This window comes from Macaca fascicularis, chromosome 2 (genome assembly GCF_037993035.2).
Source record: "Macaca fascicularis isolate 582-1 chromosome 2, T2T-MFA8v1.1".
Lineage (NCBI taxonomy): Eukaryota > Metazoa > Chordata > Mammalia > Primates > Cercopithecidae > Macaca > Macaca fascicularis.
The window spans coordinates 1,720,014-1,737,593 of record NC_088376.1 but is presented as its reverse complement, the minus strand read 5'-3'; the positions used below and the strand labels follow the sequence as shown (position 1 = coordinate 1,737,593).

At 51.0% G+C, this 17,580-nt stretch overlaps 1 protein-coding gene and 1 long non-coding RNA gene across 11 annotated transcripts in view; one reads left to right on the top strand and one right to left on the bottom strand.

The window, feature by feature from the left end:
* The window catches only part of TM4SF19 (transmembrane 4 L six family member 19), a 21,874-nt gene extending 7,432 nt beyond the window's left edge, over window positions 1–14,442 (top strand). For 2 of the 10 annotated variants that reach the window (XM_065539631.2, XM_074030687.1), the window contains exons 2-5: window positions 9,141–9,342; window positions 9,716–9,793; window positions 12,200–12,365; window positions 12,637–13,178. In XM_065539631.2, the coding sequence (XP_065395703.1) occupies window positions 9,142–9,342; window positions 9,716–9,793; window positions 12,200–12,365; window positions 12,637–12,863 (672 nt within the window). In that variant the 5' untranslated portion in view covers window position 9,141 and the 3' untranslated portion in view covers window positions 12,864–13,178. Of the gene's footprint in view, window positions 1–3,343; window positions 3,448–3,928; window positions 3,990–9,140; window positions 9,343–9,715; window positions 9,794–12,199; window positions 12,370–12,636 lie in introns of all 10 variants that reach the window. The other 8 variants (XM_065539632.2, XM_074030690.1, XM_045387266.3 and 5 more) reach the window with 7 other exon arrangements.
* On the bottom strand, window positions 11,104–17,459 carry LOC123571937 (uncharacterized). The gene is made up of 3 exons (XR_012430529.1): window positions 17,339–17,459; window positions 12,919–13,264; window positions 11,104–12,873 (listed from the first exon to the last, which is right to left on the bottom strand). It is a non-coding gene; the product is annotated as an uncharacterized lncRNA (long non-coding RNA).
* Between the last annotated feature and the right edge of the window lie 121 nt (window positions 17,460–17,580).

Sequence of the window (17,580 nt, the reverse complement as noted above, 5' to 3'; positions counted from 1 at the left end):
CCTCCCCTCTCCTGCCCCCACCCTCCCAGGACACCCCTCCCCTCTCCAGCCCCCACCCTCCCCGTGCACCCCTCCCCTCTCCTACACCCACCCTCCCAGGACACCCCTCCCCTCTCCAGCCCCCACCCTCCCAGGACACCCCTCCCCTCTCCTACCCCCACCCTCCCCGTGCACCCCTCCCCTCTCCTACCCCCACCCTCCCAGGACACCCCTCCCCTCTCCAGCCCCCACCCTCCCAGGACACCCCTCCCCTCTCCTGCCCCCACCCTCCCAGGACACCCCTCCCCTCTCCTACCCCCACCCTCCCCGTGCACCCCTCCCCTCTCCTACACCCACCCTCCCAGGACACCCCTCCCCTCTCCAGCCCCCACCCTCCCAGGACACCCCTCCCCTCTCCTACCCCCACCCTCCCCGTGCACCCCTCCCCTCTCCTACACCCACCCTCCCAGGACACCCCTCCCCTCTCCTGCCCCCACCCTCCCAGGACACCCCTCCCCTCTCCAGCCCCCACCCTCCCAGGACACCCCTCCCCTCTCCTGCCCCCACCCTCCCCGTGCACCCCTCCCCTCTCCTACCCCCACCCTCCCAGGACACCCCTCCCCTCTCCTACCCCCACCCTCCCCGTGCACCCCTCCCCTCTCCTACCCCCACCCTCCCCGTGCACCCCTCCCCTCTCCTGCCCCCACCCTCCCAGGATACCCCTCCCCTTTCCTGCCCCCGCCCTCCCCATGCACCCCTCCTCTCTCCTACCCCCACCCTCCCCTCTCCTGCCCCCGCCCTCCCAGGACACCCCTCCCCTCTCCTACCCCCACCCTCCCAGGACACCCCTCCCCTCTCCGGCCCCCACCCTCCCCGTGCACCCCTCCCCTCTCCTGCCCCCACCCTCCCAGGACACCCCTCCCCTCTCCGGCCCCCACCCTCCCCCTGCACCCCTCCCCTCTCCTGCCCCCACCCTCCCAGGACACCCCTCCCCTTTTCTGCCCCCACCCTCCCCGTGCACCCCTCCTCTCTCCTACCCCCACCCTCCCCGTGCACCCCTCCTCTCTCCTACCCCCACCCTCCCCATGCACCCCTGCCCTCTCCTACCCCCACCCTCCCCTCTCCTACCCCCACCCTCCCAGGACACCCCTCCCCTCTCTAGCCCCCACCCTCCCCGTGCACCCCTGCCCTCTCCTACCCCCACCCTCCCCTCTCCTACCCCCACCCTCCCAGGACACCCCTCCCCTCTCCTACCCCCACCCTCCCCGTACACCCTTCCCCTCTCCTACCCCCACCCTCCCAGGACACCCCTCCCCTCTGCTGAGATCCAGACTCCTTTTCATCTGGGACAAGCTCTTTATTCACTGTGGAAGACATGGCTTGGAGGGTAATACCCAATGGACAGGGCATGCGGTCAAGGCAACTCATCATAACGAAATCGAAGAATTGCAGCCAAAAGTTCCCTCTGGGGAGGGGAGGGGCAGGAGATGAGCATGGGCTGAGATTAGAGGAAGCAAAAGTCACTGAGGGCTGTGGGGTAGGGTGAGGGAGAGGAGCCAAAGCATACCCCCAAACTAAACAGTCTGCTCAGTGTTCTCAGTGTTTGTCGTCTTTTTTTTTTTTTTTTTTTTTTTTTTTTTTTTTTTTTTTTTTTGAGACGGAGTCTCGCTCTGTTGCCCAGGCTGGAGTGCAGTGGCCAGATCTCAGCTCACTGCAAGCTCCGCCTCCCGGGTTTACGCCATTCTCCTGCCTCAGCCTCCCGAGTAGCTGGGACTACAGGCGCCTGCCACCTCGCCCAGCTAAGTTTTTGTATTTTTAGTAGAGACGGGGTTTCACTGTGTTAGCCAGGATGGTCTCGATCTCCTGACCTCGTGATCCGCCCGTCTCGGCCTCCCAAAGTGCTGGGATTACAGGCTTGAGCCACCGCGCCCGGCTGTTTGTCGTCTTTACCATAAGCTACAGTCTGTCCGGGCTCGGTGGCTCACGCCTGTAATTCCAGCACTTTGGGAAGCTGAGGCAGGCGGATCACTTGAGACCAGGAGTTCAAGACCAGCCTGGCCAACATGGTGAAACCCCGTCTCTACCAAAAATACAAAAATTAGCTGGGCATGGTGGTGGGCGGCTGTAGTCCCAGCTACTGGGGAGGCTGAGGCAGAAGAATCGCTTGAACCCGGGAGGTGGAGGTTGCAGTGAGCTGAGATCGCACCACTGCTCCAGCCTGGGCGACAGAGCGAGACTTCGTCTCCAACAAAAAAAAAAACTACGGTCTGAAAAAATAGAAAACACTCGACAAACCAAGTTTCTAAAAAAATTTTGAGTTCCTAAGTTGTAAAACTGTTTTTAAAAGGATATCATGAAGATGAAATATAGGATAGTGGTTCCTAGGAAGGAATCCAGAAAGAAGGCAGGATTGGAGAGGACACACCTGGAGCATCAATGATGTGATGGGTAATGACATATGTTTTACAATTGGTTGTGTTTACATGGGTGTTAATTATCCCACACAAGTTACACATATAGTTTACTCATTATGTTTAATTCTTTTTTAATGCAATTTTTTTTTTTTTGAGACAGTGTCTCGATCTGTGGTCCAGGCTGGAGTGCAGTGGTGTTATCTTGGCTCACTGCAACCTCTGCCTCCCAGGTTCAAGCGATTCTCCTGCCTCAGCCTCCTGAGTAGCTGGGATTACAGGTGCACACCACCACGCCTGGCTAAGTTTTGTATTTTTAGTAGAGATGGGGTTTCGCCATGTTGGCCAGGCTGTTTTGAACTCCTGACCTCAAGTGATCTGCCCGCCTTGGCCTCCCACAGTGCTGGGATTACAGGCATGAGCCACCATGCCTGGCCTTTGATGCAAATTTTAAAAATATAATTTCAACTTTTGAGATTCGGGGATACATACGCAGGTTTGTTCCATGTGTCTATTGTGTGATGTTGAGGTTAGGGTATGAGTAATTCCCGTCACTCAGGTAGTGAGCTCAGTACCTATAGATAGTTTTTCAGCCCTGGCCCTCCCCCAATGTTTAATTCTTTGTGCGCTGAAATATTTCATTATTTATGTGTGATGTAAAGTAATCCCCCCTTATCTGCAGCTTTGCTTTCCAAGGTTTTAGCTATCTGTGGTCAACTGCAGTTCAAAAAACTTACATGAAATATTTTCAATGAGAAAGACCACATCCACATAACTTTTATTACAGTATATTGTTACAACTGTTCTATTTTATTATGGTTGTTGTGAACTTCTTACTGTGTCTAATTTATAAATCAAACTTTACTATAGGTACGTATGTATACGAAAAAGCATAGTACAGACAGTCCTCTACTTATGAAGGTTTGACTTCTAATTTTCCAACTTTACGACAGGTTTCTAGGGACCTAACTCCATCATAAGTTAACTCCTTACACGTTATGATAGGATTACGGTTTCTACTGAATACTCATTGCTTTTGCACCGCATAAAGTCAAAAGTAAGTTGGGGCCGGGCGCGGTGGCTCACACCTGTAATCCCAACATTTTGGGAGGTGGAGGTGGGAGGATCACTTGAGGCCAGGAGTTTGAGACCAGCTTGAGCAACATAGTAAGACCCTGTCTCTACAGAACTAAAAAGTTAGCCAGGTATGGTGGCGCATGCCTGCGGTCTCAGCTACCCGAGAGACTGAGGTGGGAGGATCACCTGAGCCCAGATCAGGGCTGCAGTGAACAATGATTGTGCACTGCACTCCAGCCTGGGTGACAGAGCAAGACCCTCTCTCAAAATAAATAAATAAATAAATAAATAAAATCCTAAGTTGAACCATTGTGAGTCAGGTACTGTCTACTATGTTGCCAGCATTAAATGCCTTTTGGACTTAGGATATTTTGACTTAGAATGGGTTTATAGGAGAACGACCCCATGATAAGTAGAGAAGCATCTGAATATACAAGGTTTGGTATGATCTGTGGTTTCAGGTATCTGCTGAAGCTCTTGGAACATATCCGCTGCAGATATGGAGGACTACTGCGTGTGTGTGTACGTACATATACACATATATACACACATTATACATTATATGTGTGTATGTGTGTGTGCATATATAGAGAGAGCCTCTGATCCATATCATATATATATATATATATATATATAATTTCCTTCCTCCCTTCCCTTCCCTTCGCCTGCCTGCCTGCCTGCCTGCCTACCTGCCTCCCTTCTCTCGCTCTCACTCTCGCTCTGTCACCCAGGTTGGAGTGCAGTGGCGTGATCTGGGCTCACTGCCACGTCTGCCTCTCGGGCTCCAGTGATTTTCCTGCCTCAAGCTCCTGAGTAGCTTGGATTACAGGTGCCTGCCACCACGCCCAGCCTTTTTTTTTTTTTTGAGACGGAGTCTCACTCTGTTGCCCAGGCTGGAGTGCAGTGGCATAATCTTGGCTCACTGCAAGCTCTGCCTCCCAGGTTCATGCCATTCTCCTGCCTCAGCCTCCCGAGTAGCTGGGACCACAGGCACCCGCCACCACGCCCGGCTAATTTTTTTGTATTTTTAGTAGAGATGGGGTTTCACTATGTTGGCTAGGCTGGTCTCGAACTCCTGACCTCATGATCCACCCACCTCAGCCTCCCAAAGTGCTGGGATTACAGGTATGAGCCACTGTGCCCAGCCTATATACACATATTTCTGATTAAGTGCAAAGCAATGTGTTATAGGAGTGTCAAGAGCCTAAAGGGGCCAAGTGCAGTGACTCATGCCTGTAATCCCAGTACTTTGGGAGTCTGAGGTGGGAGGGCCCTTGAGCCAAGGAGTTTGAGACCAGCCTGGGCCACATAAGGAGACCTCACCTGTATTACATTTTTTTTTTTTTTTTTTTTCCTGAGACGGACTTTCACTCTTGTTGTCCAGGCTGGAGTGCAGTGGTGCGATCTCGGCTCACTGCAACCTCTGCCTCCTGGGTTCAAGTGATTCTTCTGCCTCAGCCTTCTGAGTAGCTGGGATTACAGGCATGCACCACCACACCCAGCTAGTTTTGTATTTTTAGTAGAGACGGGGTTTCACCATGTTGGCCAGGCCAGTCTTGAACTCCTGACCTCAGGTCATATGCCCACCTCAGCCTCCCAAAGTGCTGGGATTACAGGCGTGAGCCACCACACCCGGCCAAAAATAAATTTTTTAAAATTAAAAATAAATAAATAAAGAGCCTTAAGGGGAGACAGACATGTAACAGAACTGCACAGTGGCAACAGGCCACTTCCTGGGGATGTCATGATACTGAGTTTTTTCAGATCCACATTGACGTGCGTCTGCCCAAATATTACTAGTCCTGTTTTAATTCATATTTATTTATATATATGAGCTCCACTCTGGTTGCCCAGGTTGGAGTGCAACGGCAAGATCTCTGCTCATTGCAACCTCTGCCTCCTGGGCTCAAGCGATTCTCCTACATCAGCCTCCGGAGTAGCTGGGATTACAGGTGCCTGCCACCACGTCTGGCAAATTTTTTGTATTTTTAATAGAGACGAGGTTTCACCATGTTGATCAGGCTGGTCTCAAACTCCTGACATCAGGTAATCCACCTGCCTTGGCCTCCCAAAGTGCTGGGATTACCACATTTGGGTAATTGCAAGTTTTTAAATTGATTTTTTATTGTGGTAAAGTATGTAACATCAAATTTGTCTTTTTAACCATTTTAAAGTGTACAATTCAGTGACAGTAATTACATTTGCAATGATGTACAACCATTACCATTATCTATTTCCAAAACTTTTCTTCACCCCAAACAGAAAGTCTGTAACCATTAAACTGTGGGCAGTGGCCCAAATCTGGTCGTAGCTACTCTGGAGGCTCAGGCTGGAGGATCATTTGAGCCCAGGAGTTGAAGACCAGCTGGGGCAACATATTGAGACTGCATCTCTAAAAAACCCCCAAAACCACTGGGCGTGGTGGCTCACGCCTGTAATCCCAGCACTTTGGGAGGCCGAGGCAGGTGGATTACCTGAGGTCAGGAGTTCAAAACCAGCCTGGCCAACATGGTGAATCCCTGTCTCTACTAAAAATACAAAAATTAGCCGGGCGTGGTGGCGGACGCCTATAGTCCCAGCTACTTGGCAGGAGAATTGCTTGAGCCCGGGAGGCAGAGGTTGCAGTGAGCTGAGATCGTGCTACTGCACTCCAGCCCGGGTGACAAGAATTAGACTCTTCTCAAAAAAAACCAAAAAAACAAAAAAAAAACCCCAAACCTCTGTAACCATTAAACGATAACTCCCCATTCTGTCCTCCCCACAGTCCCTGGTAACCTCCAATCTACTTTCTTTCTCTGTAAATTTGTTATTTTGAATATTTCATATAAGTGGAATCAATATTTGTCCTTTAGTGTCTGGCTTATTTCATTTAGCATGATTTTTTTTTTTTTTTTTTTTTTTTTTTGAGACGGAGTCTCGCTCTGTCGCCCAGGCTGGAGTGCAGTGGCGCGATCTCGGCTCACTGCAAGCTCTGCCTCCCGGGTTCACGCCATTCTCCTGCCTCAGCCTCCCGAGTAGCTGGGACTACAGGCGCCCACAACCGCCGGCTAATTTTTTGTATTTTTAGTAGAGATGGGGTTTCACCGTGGTCTCGATCTCCTGACCTTGTGATCCGCCCGCCTCGGCCTCCCAAAGTGCTGGGATTACAGGCGTGAGCCACCGCGCCCGGCCTGATTTTTTTTTTTGAGATGGAGTCGCTTGCTCTTGTCACCCAGGCTGGAGTACAGTCGCGTGATCTCGGCTCACTGCAGCCTCTGCCTCTTGGGTTCAAGCGATTTTCCTGCCTCAACCTCCGAGTAGCTGGGATTATAGGCAAGCACCCAGCCGACATTTAAATTTTAAGCAGTCTGATTAATCATGTTTTGTGGATTGTGCTTTTTGCATTTTATTAAGAAACCTTTATCTAACCCAAGGTCCCAGTGTTTTTGTTTTATTCTAGAAATTTTATAAAGCTTTTAGACCCATGCTCCATTTCAAGTGAATTTTTGAATCTGTTATGAAGTAACAGTGAAGGTAGTTTTGTTTTGCATATGTATTGTTCCAGCACCATTTGTGGAAGAGACTTTTTCCCACTGAATTGTTATCTTCTTAAAAAATCATTTATCGGCCGGGCGCGGTGGCTCACACCTGTAATCCCAGCACTTTGAGAGCCCAAGGTGGGTGGACCACAAGGTCAGGAGATCAAGACTGTCCTGGCTAACACGGTGAAACCCCGTCTCTACTAAAAATACAAAAATTAGCCAGGTGTGCTGGCGGGCACCTGTAATCCCAGCTACTTGGGAGGCTGAGGCAGGAGAATCGCTTGAACCCAGGAGGTGGAGGTTGCAGTGAGCCAAGATCACGCCACTGCACTCCAGCCTGGGTGACAGAGTGAGACTCCATCTCAAGAAAAAAAAAAATCATTTGTCATGGATTGGGTCTATTTCTGAGCTCCAGCCTGTTCCAGTAGTCCAGTAGTCCGTATATGTTTCCTTAGGCGGTGACTTCAGTGTCTTCAGTTACTGTAGCTTTATAAGTCTTGAAATCACATGGCGTAAGTTCTCCAGCTTTGTTTTTCAAAATTCCTTTGGCTAATCTTCAAAATTGTTTTGCATTTCCATATAAATTTGGATTCAGGTTGTCAATTTCTATAACAAAACTCTCCTAGGATTTTGACTGAGATTGCTTTAAATCTATGCATCAATTTAGGGAGAACATGTTAGCAATTTTGAGTCTTCTGGTTCAGGAGCACGGTATGTGTCTCCGTTTATTTAGGTCTCCATTAATTTTCTCAGCAATGCTTTGCAATTCTTACTATATAGGTCTTGCAGATATTTTGTTAAATTCATCCATATGTATTATATTTTTATGCTATTGTAAATATATTTTAATTTCAATCCTCAATTTGTCATTGCTTGTATATAGAAATACAATAGAATAGAATTTTTGTATATTAATCTTTTATTCTATGACCTTGCTAAACTCACCTGTTAGTTCTAATAATGTTTAGGATTTTCTACATAATGTGATCACATTATCTGTGAATAATAACAATGTTACTTTTTTTTTTTTTGAGATGGAGTCTTGCTGTGTCACCCACCCAGACTGGAGTACAGTGGCATGATCTCAGCTCATTGCAACCTCCGCCTCCCGGGTTCAAGCAATTCTCCTGCCTCAGCCTCCCCAGTAGCTGGATTACAAGCGCCTGCCACCATGCTTGGCTAATTTTTGTATTTTTAGTAGAGACAGGGTTTCACCATGTTGGCCAGGCTGGTCTTCAACTCCTGACCTCATGATCTGCCCGCCTCGGGCTCCCAAAGTGCTGGGATTACAGGCGTGAACCACCACGCCTGGCCGGCAATGTTACTTCTTTCTTTCCTATCTGTATGGCTTTTGCTTCCTTTTATTTTCGTACTGCGCTGGCTAGGACCGGCGCAAAGCTGAATAGAAGTGGGGACAGGCCGGGCACGGTGGCTCAAGCCTGTAATCCCAGCACTTTGGGAGGCCGAGACGGGCGGATCACGAGGTCAGGAGATCGAGACTATCCTGGCTAATATGGTGAAACCCCGTCTCTACTAAAAAATACAAAAAACTAGCCGGGCGAGGTGGCAGGCGCCTGTAGTCCCAGCTACTCGGGAGGCTGAGGCAGGAGAATGGCGGGAACCCGGGAGGCGGAGCTTGCAGTGAGTTGAGATCCAGCCACTGCACTCCAGCCTGGGCGACACAGCGAGACTCCGTCTCAAAAAAAAAAAAAAAAAAAAAGAAGTAGGGACAATGGACATCATGAAGCCACCTTTAAACATTTCTTTTTGTCGGATAGAAATAATCACTGGCTGTAATAGAGGCATAAACAAAATATGATGGAATGCAAACTATGTATGTGTGGACAGGGGTTAGCAGAAAAGGAAACAATTAAATCCTAGTCCCTGGGGAAGATTCCTAAGGAGCAGAGTTTTTAAGCAGGTTGCTTGGCTCATTGGTCTGTCCCTGGAAGGTGGCGGTTTCTGTAGTATTTCCCCCAGCCATCACATGCTGCTGGAGTTCCCTTCCCCATCCCCCGACAGCAGCGCTGCCCCGACTCCTATCTGTCCCAGAATGCTGTCCTCTCCCTGCATGCCAGCACGCTCACGGGCTCACGGACCATCCCCCGACAGCAGCGACAGCAGCGCTGCCGCGACTCTCTCTCTGTTCCAGAATGCTGTCCTCTCCCTGCACGCCTGCAAGCTCACGGACTTGCTCCCGTATCCTGGGGCTGAGCCTTGGGACTGCAGCCCTGTTTGCTGCTGGGGCCAACATGGCACTCCTCTTTCCTAACTGGGATGTGACCTACCTGTTGAGGGGCCTCATTGGCAAGCACGCCATGCTGGGAACTGGGCTCTGGGGAGGAGGCCTCATGGTAAGTGTCTGGGGTTCCCTGAACGCGAACTCTCAAAGAGATCCCGGAGGGGGAGCAGGAAGGTGGCACGGGAAGTGTTTTGATTCCTTGCAGTAAAGTTTATTCTAACAAGCTGGTCTTGGATCTGCAGAAGCTTTAAGAGACAGGAAGACTAACTTGGGACCAGGCAGGTCAGGTGTGAAAGTTAACATCCACACATCCACAGCGTTAGATCAGGCTAGTCATCCAACTGTGGGTCCCCGGAGTCAGAGTCAAGAGGACAACTGAGTTCATGGGAGGTGCCCAGCCACTCTATTTCAACAGCTGTGGGCAGCACCTAGAAACAGCTGGCAAAGTAAATTTCCCCATCTCAACATTCTTCTCTCTCCTGCAGGTACTCACTGCCGCTATCCTCATCTCCTTGATGGGCTGGAGATACGGCTGCTTCAGTAAGAGTGGGCTCTGTCGAAGCGTAAGCACCAGATTCCACTCTTCTAACACCGAGAATGTCTCCACCTCTATTACTCTAGAGGCAGGATGGTAAAGAGGCAGTTTTGGTCTTGGGGCCTGAAGTCAGGTCCTCACTGTGACCCTCAGTAATGCTAAGTTCTTTGGCAAGTTGCTTCATCTTTCCAGTTTCAGGCTTTCATCTGTAAAATGGGAGCTGAGCAAGTCAAGGGAGTAGTGCTTAGTGAAGCCCAGATGTCTGTACCAGTGGGAGGAACTGTTATTCTCTTAGTGTGCTGGGCAATATGGACTGAGTTATGACACTATAATCGTGTCATTGATGGAAATTTTCCTAGTTATTTTAACTAATATTTTCTTAGAACAGGAAACTTTTCCAGAGATCATCTAATCACTAGATTCTAATCTAACCCCTCCATTTTACAGATAAACTGAGGCCCAGAATAAATTTGTAACTTATTAATTATAGCAGCAACTGTATAAACTTGAAAGATCTCAGTATATGTGTGTAACACACACACACACACTCGGTCTCAGACATGAATCTGTGGCCTTACGGTAACTCCACAGCCTGCTCTGATATCTGCAGCCCACATGTTGGGAAGCCCACTGACTCAGTTACATGTTAAAAAATTAAATATAGGCTGTGCACGGTGGCTCACGCCTGTAATCCCAGCACTTTGGGAGGCCGACATGGGTAGATCACCTGAAGTCAGGAGTCCGAGACCAGCCTGGCCAACATGGTGAAACCCTGTCTCTACCAAAAATACAAAAATTAGCCGGGTGTGGTGGTGGGGGCCTGTAATCCCAGCTACTTGGGAGGCTGAGGCAGGAAAATCGCTTGAACCCGAGAGGCGGAGGTTGCAGTGAGCCGAGATTGCGCCACTGCACTCCAGCCTGGGCAACAGAGCTAGACTCCGTCTCTAAATAAATAAACACTTGCACATTTCTTTCACTGTCCTCATTCATGCACTGTCTGTTCTCAGTCCCGTCTGGTTTTCCCTGAGGCACGTAGTTCTGACACTGAATGTGCATCAGAACCACCTGGAGGGCTTTTGCCAGCACATGGACTGCTGGGCTCCTCCCCAGAGCTTCTGATTCAGGAGTCAGGGGGAGGAGGAAGTTTTGCATTTCTAACAAGTTCTCAGGTGATGTAATGCAGCTGGACAGGGACCCCATTTTGGGAACCACTGCCCTAGGCTTACTAGTTCATCTTCAATCTTTTAACTCAGAGTCAAAAGTTACTATACACCTTTCTCCAGTCCCTCCCCAACTCCAAACCAGCTTGACATCAATGGGAAGATGACTCCATGACTCTGAAGAAAACGCTATGTAGGTGTTATTCAGATTTTTAAAATACACATTTTTGGAGGAGGGAGAAAAATATCTAGAACCCTAAGAAAGAATTCAATATGGGCCGGGCACAGTGGCTCACACCTGTAATCCCAGCAGTTTGGGAGGCTGAAGCAGGCGGATCACAAGGTCCGAGACCAGCCTGACCAACACGGTGAAACCCCGTCTCTACTAAAAATACAAAAATTAGCTGGGTGTGGTGGCGCACACTTGTAGTCTCAGTTACTCGGGAGGCTGAGGCAGGAGAATTGCTTGAACCCAGAGGCAGAGGTTGTCGTGAGCTGAGATCGCGCCACGGCACTCCAGCATGGGCAACAAGAGTGAAGCTCCATCTCAAAAAAGGAGGTAGGGAGGAAGGCAGGCAATATAGAAGCAGGCTAGAAACCTGTCAAGGAAGGAAACCCAGTTATTTTCTGGGAGGGCAGTGACGGCACACACTGATCGCCACGGGAGCTCTTGGCTGGAGAAATGCAGCAACAGAAGTGGAGTCATTTCAGAGTCTGACTGCAGCTCCTCTCTCGCTGTTTCTCTCCCTTCTTTCCCTCCCTCCCACTTCTCTCTTTCCCTTCTTTCCTCCTTCTTTCCCTCCTTCCTTCCCTGCCTTCCTTCTTTTTATCCTTGATTTGAAAAAGAAAAATCAAAGTTGGGAGCCTGGAACTTTTGAAAATGCACCTTTTCCTCAGAAGAGTCAGAGGCGGGCCTGTGATCACCTGCCTCTTTAGCTCAGAGGCTGAATGGCTGTAATCCGCAAAAGGTTTGTGATGCCAACCTGCCGAGCAGCTCAGGCGAACTTGCTGAGTCAGGGAGATCCGGGGCCAAGAGTCTGCGATTCTCCTTCTTGGTCCTTTCTCTCCCAGCCCTTCCTGGCTCTACCTGGAAACCGCTCACTGGCCTCCCCACTGTGGGTGATGCTTCTATCTTGTGTGCCATGGATAGAATTCTCCCCCGTGACAGGACAGAAGAACGCCTGAGACCAGAGACGTTAGACCTGTGCAGACCGCCCCACAGGCTCCCCAGCCGCGACCCCGTCTCAGCTCGCCGTTTCTCCTTCCCTCCGCAGGTGCTTACTGCTCTGTTGTCAAGTGGCCTGGCATTACTTGGAGCCCTGATTTGCTTTGTCACTTCTGGAGCTGCTCTGAAAGATGGTCCTTTTTGCATGTTTGACACTTCATCCTTCAATCAGACACAAGCTTGGAAATATGGTTACCCATTCAAAGACCTGCATAGTAGGTAAATGGGTGGAGGCTCGGGCTTAGTCTTTTCAGAGAGAGGGAGAGACAAAAAGACACACAGATGAACTACAAGTTCCTTTGGGTCACACATCCTAGCATCTTGCTCCTCTGATGCTCAGAAAATTGCAAAGGCAGCAGGAATGGTCACCCTCAGGAGCCCAGTCCCATGACCCAGTCAGGAGAGGCTCCCGTTTTCTACTGGGGTTGCCTGTTTGGCTTTCCTTACTTATTGCCCGACCCCTGGTCTCCTGATTTTTTGGGATAGGAATTATCTGTATGACCGTTTGCTCTGGAACTCCGTCTGCCTGGAGCCCTCTACCGCTGTTGTCTGGCATGTGTCCCTCTTCTCCGCCCTTCTGTGCATCAGCCTGCTCCAGCTTCTCCTGGTGGTCGCTCACGTCATCAACAGCCTCCTGGGCCTTTTCTGCAGCCTCTGTGAGAAGTGACAGGCAGAACCTTCTGGGCCTTTTCTGCAGCCTCTGTGAGAAGTGACAGGCAGAACCTTCTGGGCTTTTCTGCAGCCTCTGTGAGAAGTGACAGGCAGAACCTTCTCGTTCAAGCCGGGGTGTTTTCATCATTGGTTGCCTGAATCCTTTCTACAAGGAGTGGGTACAAATTACAAACAAACTTTCCCTTTGGGTATCTCTGGAGAAATAATGACAAAAAAATTCACGGCATGTCGGTTGAATGACAGAATGCATTTTAAATCACATTGTAATCTTCCAGGTGATCCATGGATAGGACAAATAACTAAGTCTTTATAATTGTGTAGGAATGTGTAGTTCATAAAATACCCTCCAGCCAGGATCTCGTTTCAGCTTCTTGACAATCCCATACAATTGGCCGCTTGTTACACGTCGAGAAGCTGAGGCTCACAGAGGGCGGCAGGCTTGCTACACAAAAGCACACAATGAAATTCAGGTGAAGTCAGCACCCGACCCCCATCTCCCTGTTTTTCTGTTGTTGTTGAGACAGGGTCTTGCTCTGTTCCCCTGGCTGGAGTACAGTGGCACAACCATAGCTTACTGTAACCTAGAACCCGTGCATTCAAGCGATCCTCCTGCCTCAGCCTCTGACTAGCTGGGACTACAGGCACACACCACTATACCTGGCTGATTTTAATTTTTGTATGGATGGAATCTTGCTACATTGCCCAGTCTGGTCTTGAACTCCTGACCTCAAGTGATCCTCCCACCTTGGTCTCCCAAAGTGCTGGATGACAGGCGTGAGTCACTGTGCTGGGCCCCAACCCCCATCTTCTAAATTCAAGTTCTCCAGTTATTATGGACTAAAGAGTGTTTCCTCCAAATCCGTAGGTTGAAGCCCTAACTCCCAGTGTGACAGTCTTTGGTGATGGCACTTTTTTTTTTTCTTTTTTTTGAGACAGTCTCGCTCTGTCACCCAGGCTGGAGTGCAGTGGCAAGATCTCGGCTCACTGCAACCTCCACCTCCCAGGTTCAAGCGATTCTCCTGCCTCAGCCTCCTGAGTAGCTGGGATCACAGGTGCGTGCCACCACGCCCGCTAATTTTTCTATTTTTAGTAGAGACAGGGTTTCACCATGTTGGCCAGGCTGGTCTCGAACCCCTGACTGCAAGTGATCCACCCACCTCGGCCTCCAAAAGTGCTGGGATTACAGGTGTGAGCCACTGCGCCCGGCCATGATGGCACCTTTAAATTAGTAATTAAGGTGAAATAAGACTGGGCGCAGTGGCTCACACCTGTCATTTGAGCATTGTGGGAAGCCGATGTGGGAAGATCACTCGTGACCAGGGGTTTGAGGCTAATCTGGGCAACACAGTGAGACCTCGTCTCCAAAAAAAAAACAACAGATGATTAAATGAGGCCATAAGGGTGGGACCCTAATTAAAGAGGACTGGTGTGCTTATAAAAAGAGGAAGAGAGAACAGAGCTCTCTACACTGGCTCAAAGAAAAAGGCCCTGTGAGGACCCAGTGAGAAGGCGGCTGCCTGCAAGCGCAGGGGCGAGGCCTCAGGAGACACCAAACCTGCTGGCACCTGGTTCTTGGACTTCTAGCCTCCAGCACTGAGAAAATAAATTTCCGTTGCTTAAGTGGCCCAGTTCGTGGCATTCTGTAACAGCAGCCTGGCAGACGAATACACCAGCGTTCTCTTCACTGGTGTTCCAGAGTTCAACAACTAGACCCTGAGGAGCATCACCTCTGTCCACACAGTTTGGACGTCTGGCCCCACCCAAATCTCATGTTGAATCTCATGTTGAATTGTGATCCCCAGTGCTAGAGGTGGGGCCTGGCGGAAGGCGTGTGGATCATGAGGTGGCTCCCTCACGACTTGGAGCTGTCTTTGCAATGGTGGGTTCCCGCGAGGTCTGGTCATTTAGAAGCGTGTGGCACCTCTGGCCTCTCTCTCGCCTGCTCCTGCTCTCGCCATGGGACTCACCTGCTCCCTCTTCACCTGCTGCCATGAGTAAAAGCTCTCTGAGGCCTCCTCAGAAGCTGAGTGATGTGGGTGGTATGCTTCTCGTAACGCCTGAGAACTGTGAGCCAATTAAATCTCTTTTTTTTTTTGAAATGGAGTCTCGCTCTGTCGCCCAGGCTGGAGTGCAATGGCACCATCTCGGCTCACTGCAACCTCTGCCTCCCGGGTTCAAGCAATTCTCCTGCCTCAGTCTCTTGAGTAGCTGGGATTACAGGCACCCGCCACCATGCCTGGCATTTTTTTTTTTTAAGTAGAGATGGCATTTTGCCATGTTGGCCAGGCTGGTCTTGAACTCCTGGCCTCAAGCAATCCACTCGCCTTGACCTCCCGAAGTGCTGGGATTACAGGTGTGAGCCACCATGCCTGGCCATCTCTTTTCTTAATAAATCACCCTGTCTCAGGTATTTCTTTAGAGCAGTGCAAGAACTGCCTAACACACTGTCTCTACAAAAAACTAAAAAATTCGCCAACGGTGGTGGTACGTGACATCGTCTCAGCTACCTGGGATGCTGAGGTGGGAGGATAGCTTGAGCCTGGGAGGTTGGGGCTCCAGTGAGCTGTGATCACACCACTGCACTCCAGCCTGGGCGACAAGAGACCCTGCCAAAAAAACAACCCCTGCAAAACCCAAATAGTATATAATGAGTACCCACTCTGCTTGGCACTGCCATACATACTGCGGATCCAAAGGTAACCAAGACGTCCTTGCCCTTGGATGCTACCCTGCTCTTGAAGAGCTCGTTTAGGTCGGAAACAAACACATCTCCCAGTGATTCGAGCATCATATGCAAAGGGCCATGCTACAGCTCACGCAGGTGCAATGAGAGCTCGGTGGAACAACAAACCTCCTGGCAGAGCACCTGGGAGAACTCAAGGAAGGCCTCGCTTGCACCGGAGCTGATTCTTTTTTTTTTTTTTTTGAGATGGAGTCTCAGTCTGTCGCCAGGCTGGAGTGGAGTGCAGTGGTGCGATCTCAGCTCACTGCAACCTCCGCCTCCCAGGTTCAAGCAATTCTCCTGCCTCAGTCTCCTGAGTAGCTGGGCACGCACGCCACCATGCCCGGCTAATTTTTTTTTGTATTTTTAGTAGAGACGGGGTTTCACCATATTGGCCAGGCTGGTCTCGAACTCCTGACCTTATGATCTGCCTGCATCAGCCTCCCCAAGTGTTGGGATTACAGGCGTGAGCCGCCGCGCCCGGCCTGAGCTGAGTCTTCAGAGAGCTGGCCCAGCGAACAGGGGACGGAGGTATCCACAGGCTGGTGTGGTGAACTGTAATGCCACAGCTCCTTTTTTTTTTTTTGAGACGGAGCCTCACTCTGTCACCCAGGCTGGAGTGCAGTGGCAGGATCTCAGTTCCCTGCAACTGCCGCCTCCTGGGTTCAATTGATTATCCTGCCTCAGCCTCCCCAGTAGCTGGGACTACAGGTGCACGCCACCACGCCTGGCTAATTTTTTTTATTTTTTTTATTTTTAATAGAAGTGGGGTTTCACCATGTTGGCCAGGCTGGTCTCAAACTCCTGACCTCAGGTGATCTGCCCGCTTCGTCCTCCCAAAGTGCTGGGACTACAGGTGTGAGCCCGACCTCACAGCTGCTTCTCACACGGCACCTAGACGCAGAGGCCTCCTGCTCTCCTGCTGCGGGGTTTCAGTCAGGTTAGGCTGGGTGGTGAGAAGAGTCAGAGCGGAATGAAGGACATGCTGGTGGGAGAGTGTGGTACGATGGGCAGGAAGAGGACAAGGCAGGCAGAAGCAGCCTGGGAAGAACCTGGAAGATGGGCACTGGCAAGAAAAGTGGTGGGCAGGCCCCAGAAACGAGTTAGAGAACCCCAGGCTCTGGCCAGGTCCGTGGCTCACACCTGTAATCCCAGCACTTTGGGAGGCCAAAGTGGGTGGATCACCTGAGGCCAGGAGTTTGAGAGCAGCCTGGCCAATATGGTGAAACCCCGTCTCTACTAAAAATACAAAAAAATTAGCCGGGCATGGTGACAGGCGCCTGTAGTCCCAGCTGCTCGGGAGGCTGAGGGAGGAGAATGGCGTGAACCTGGGAGGCGGGGGTTGCAGTGAGCCGAGATTGCGCCACCGCACTCCAGCCTGGGCGACAGAGCTAGACATCGTTTCAAAATAAATAAATACATAATTTAAAAAGCAGGGAATGCACCCTAAGTCTCTTTCCTTCCTTTTTTTTTTTTTTTTTTTTTTGAGACGGAGTCTCGCTGTGTCGCCAGGCCGGAGTGCAGTGGCCGGATCTCGGCTCAAGAGGCTGCGCCTCCCGGGTTCAATAGCTTACTCTGCCTCGGCCTCCGGAGCAGCGGGGCTTACAGGCGCCGCCACCACGCCCGGCTAACGTTTGTACTTTTAGCAGAGAGGGTTTCACCACGTTGGCCAGGCTGGTCTTGACCTCCTCCTGACTCTGGTGACCTGCCCGCCTCGGCCTCCCCAAATGATGGGATTACACGCGTGAGTCCCCGCTCCCGGCCGCCGCAATGATTTTTGCACCAACCTAATACCTCAGGTCCAAGAGCCTCAGGCCCCGCGCCTATTTCCTCCGACCGCTGAGCGGCCGATACCGCCCAAGGCGGGCGGAAGCGTCCGGACCCGCCACCAGTTCCCGCCCAGCAGCCGGTGCGCAGGCGCGGGAAGGGCGGGGCTGGGCTGGCGGCGGGGCGGGGAGGGGCGGAGCGGGGCGGGGCCGGGCTGGCGGCGGGGCGGGGCGGGGCGGGGCGGGGCGGGGCGGGGCGCTCGCGGGCTT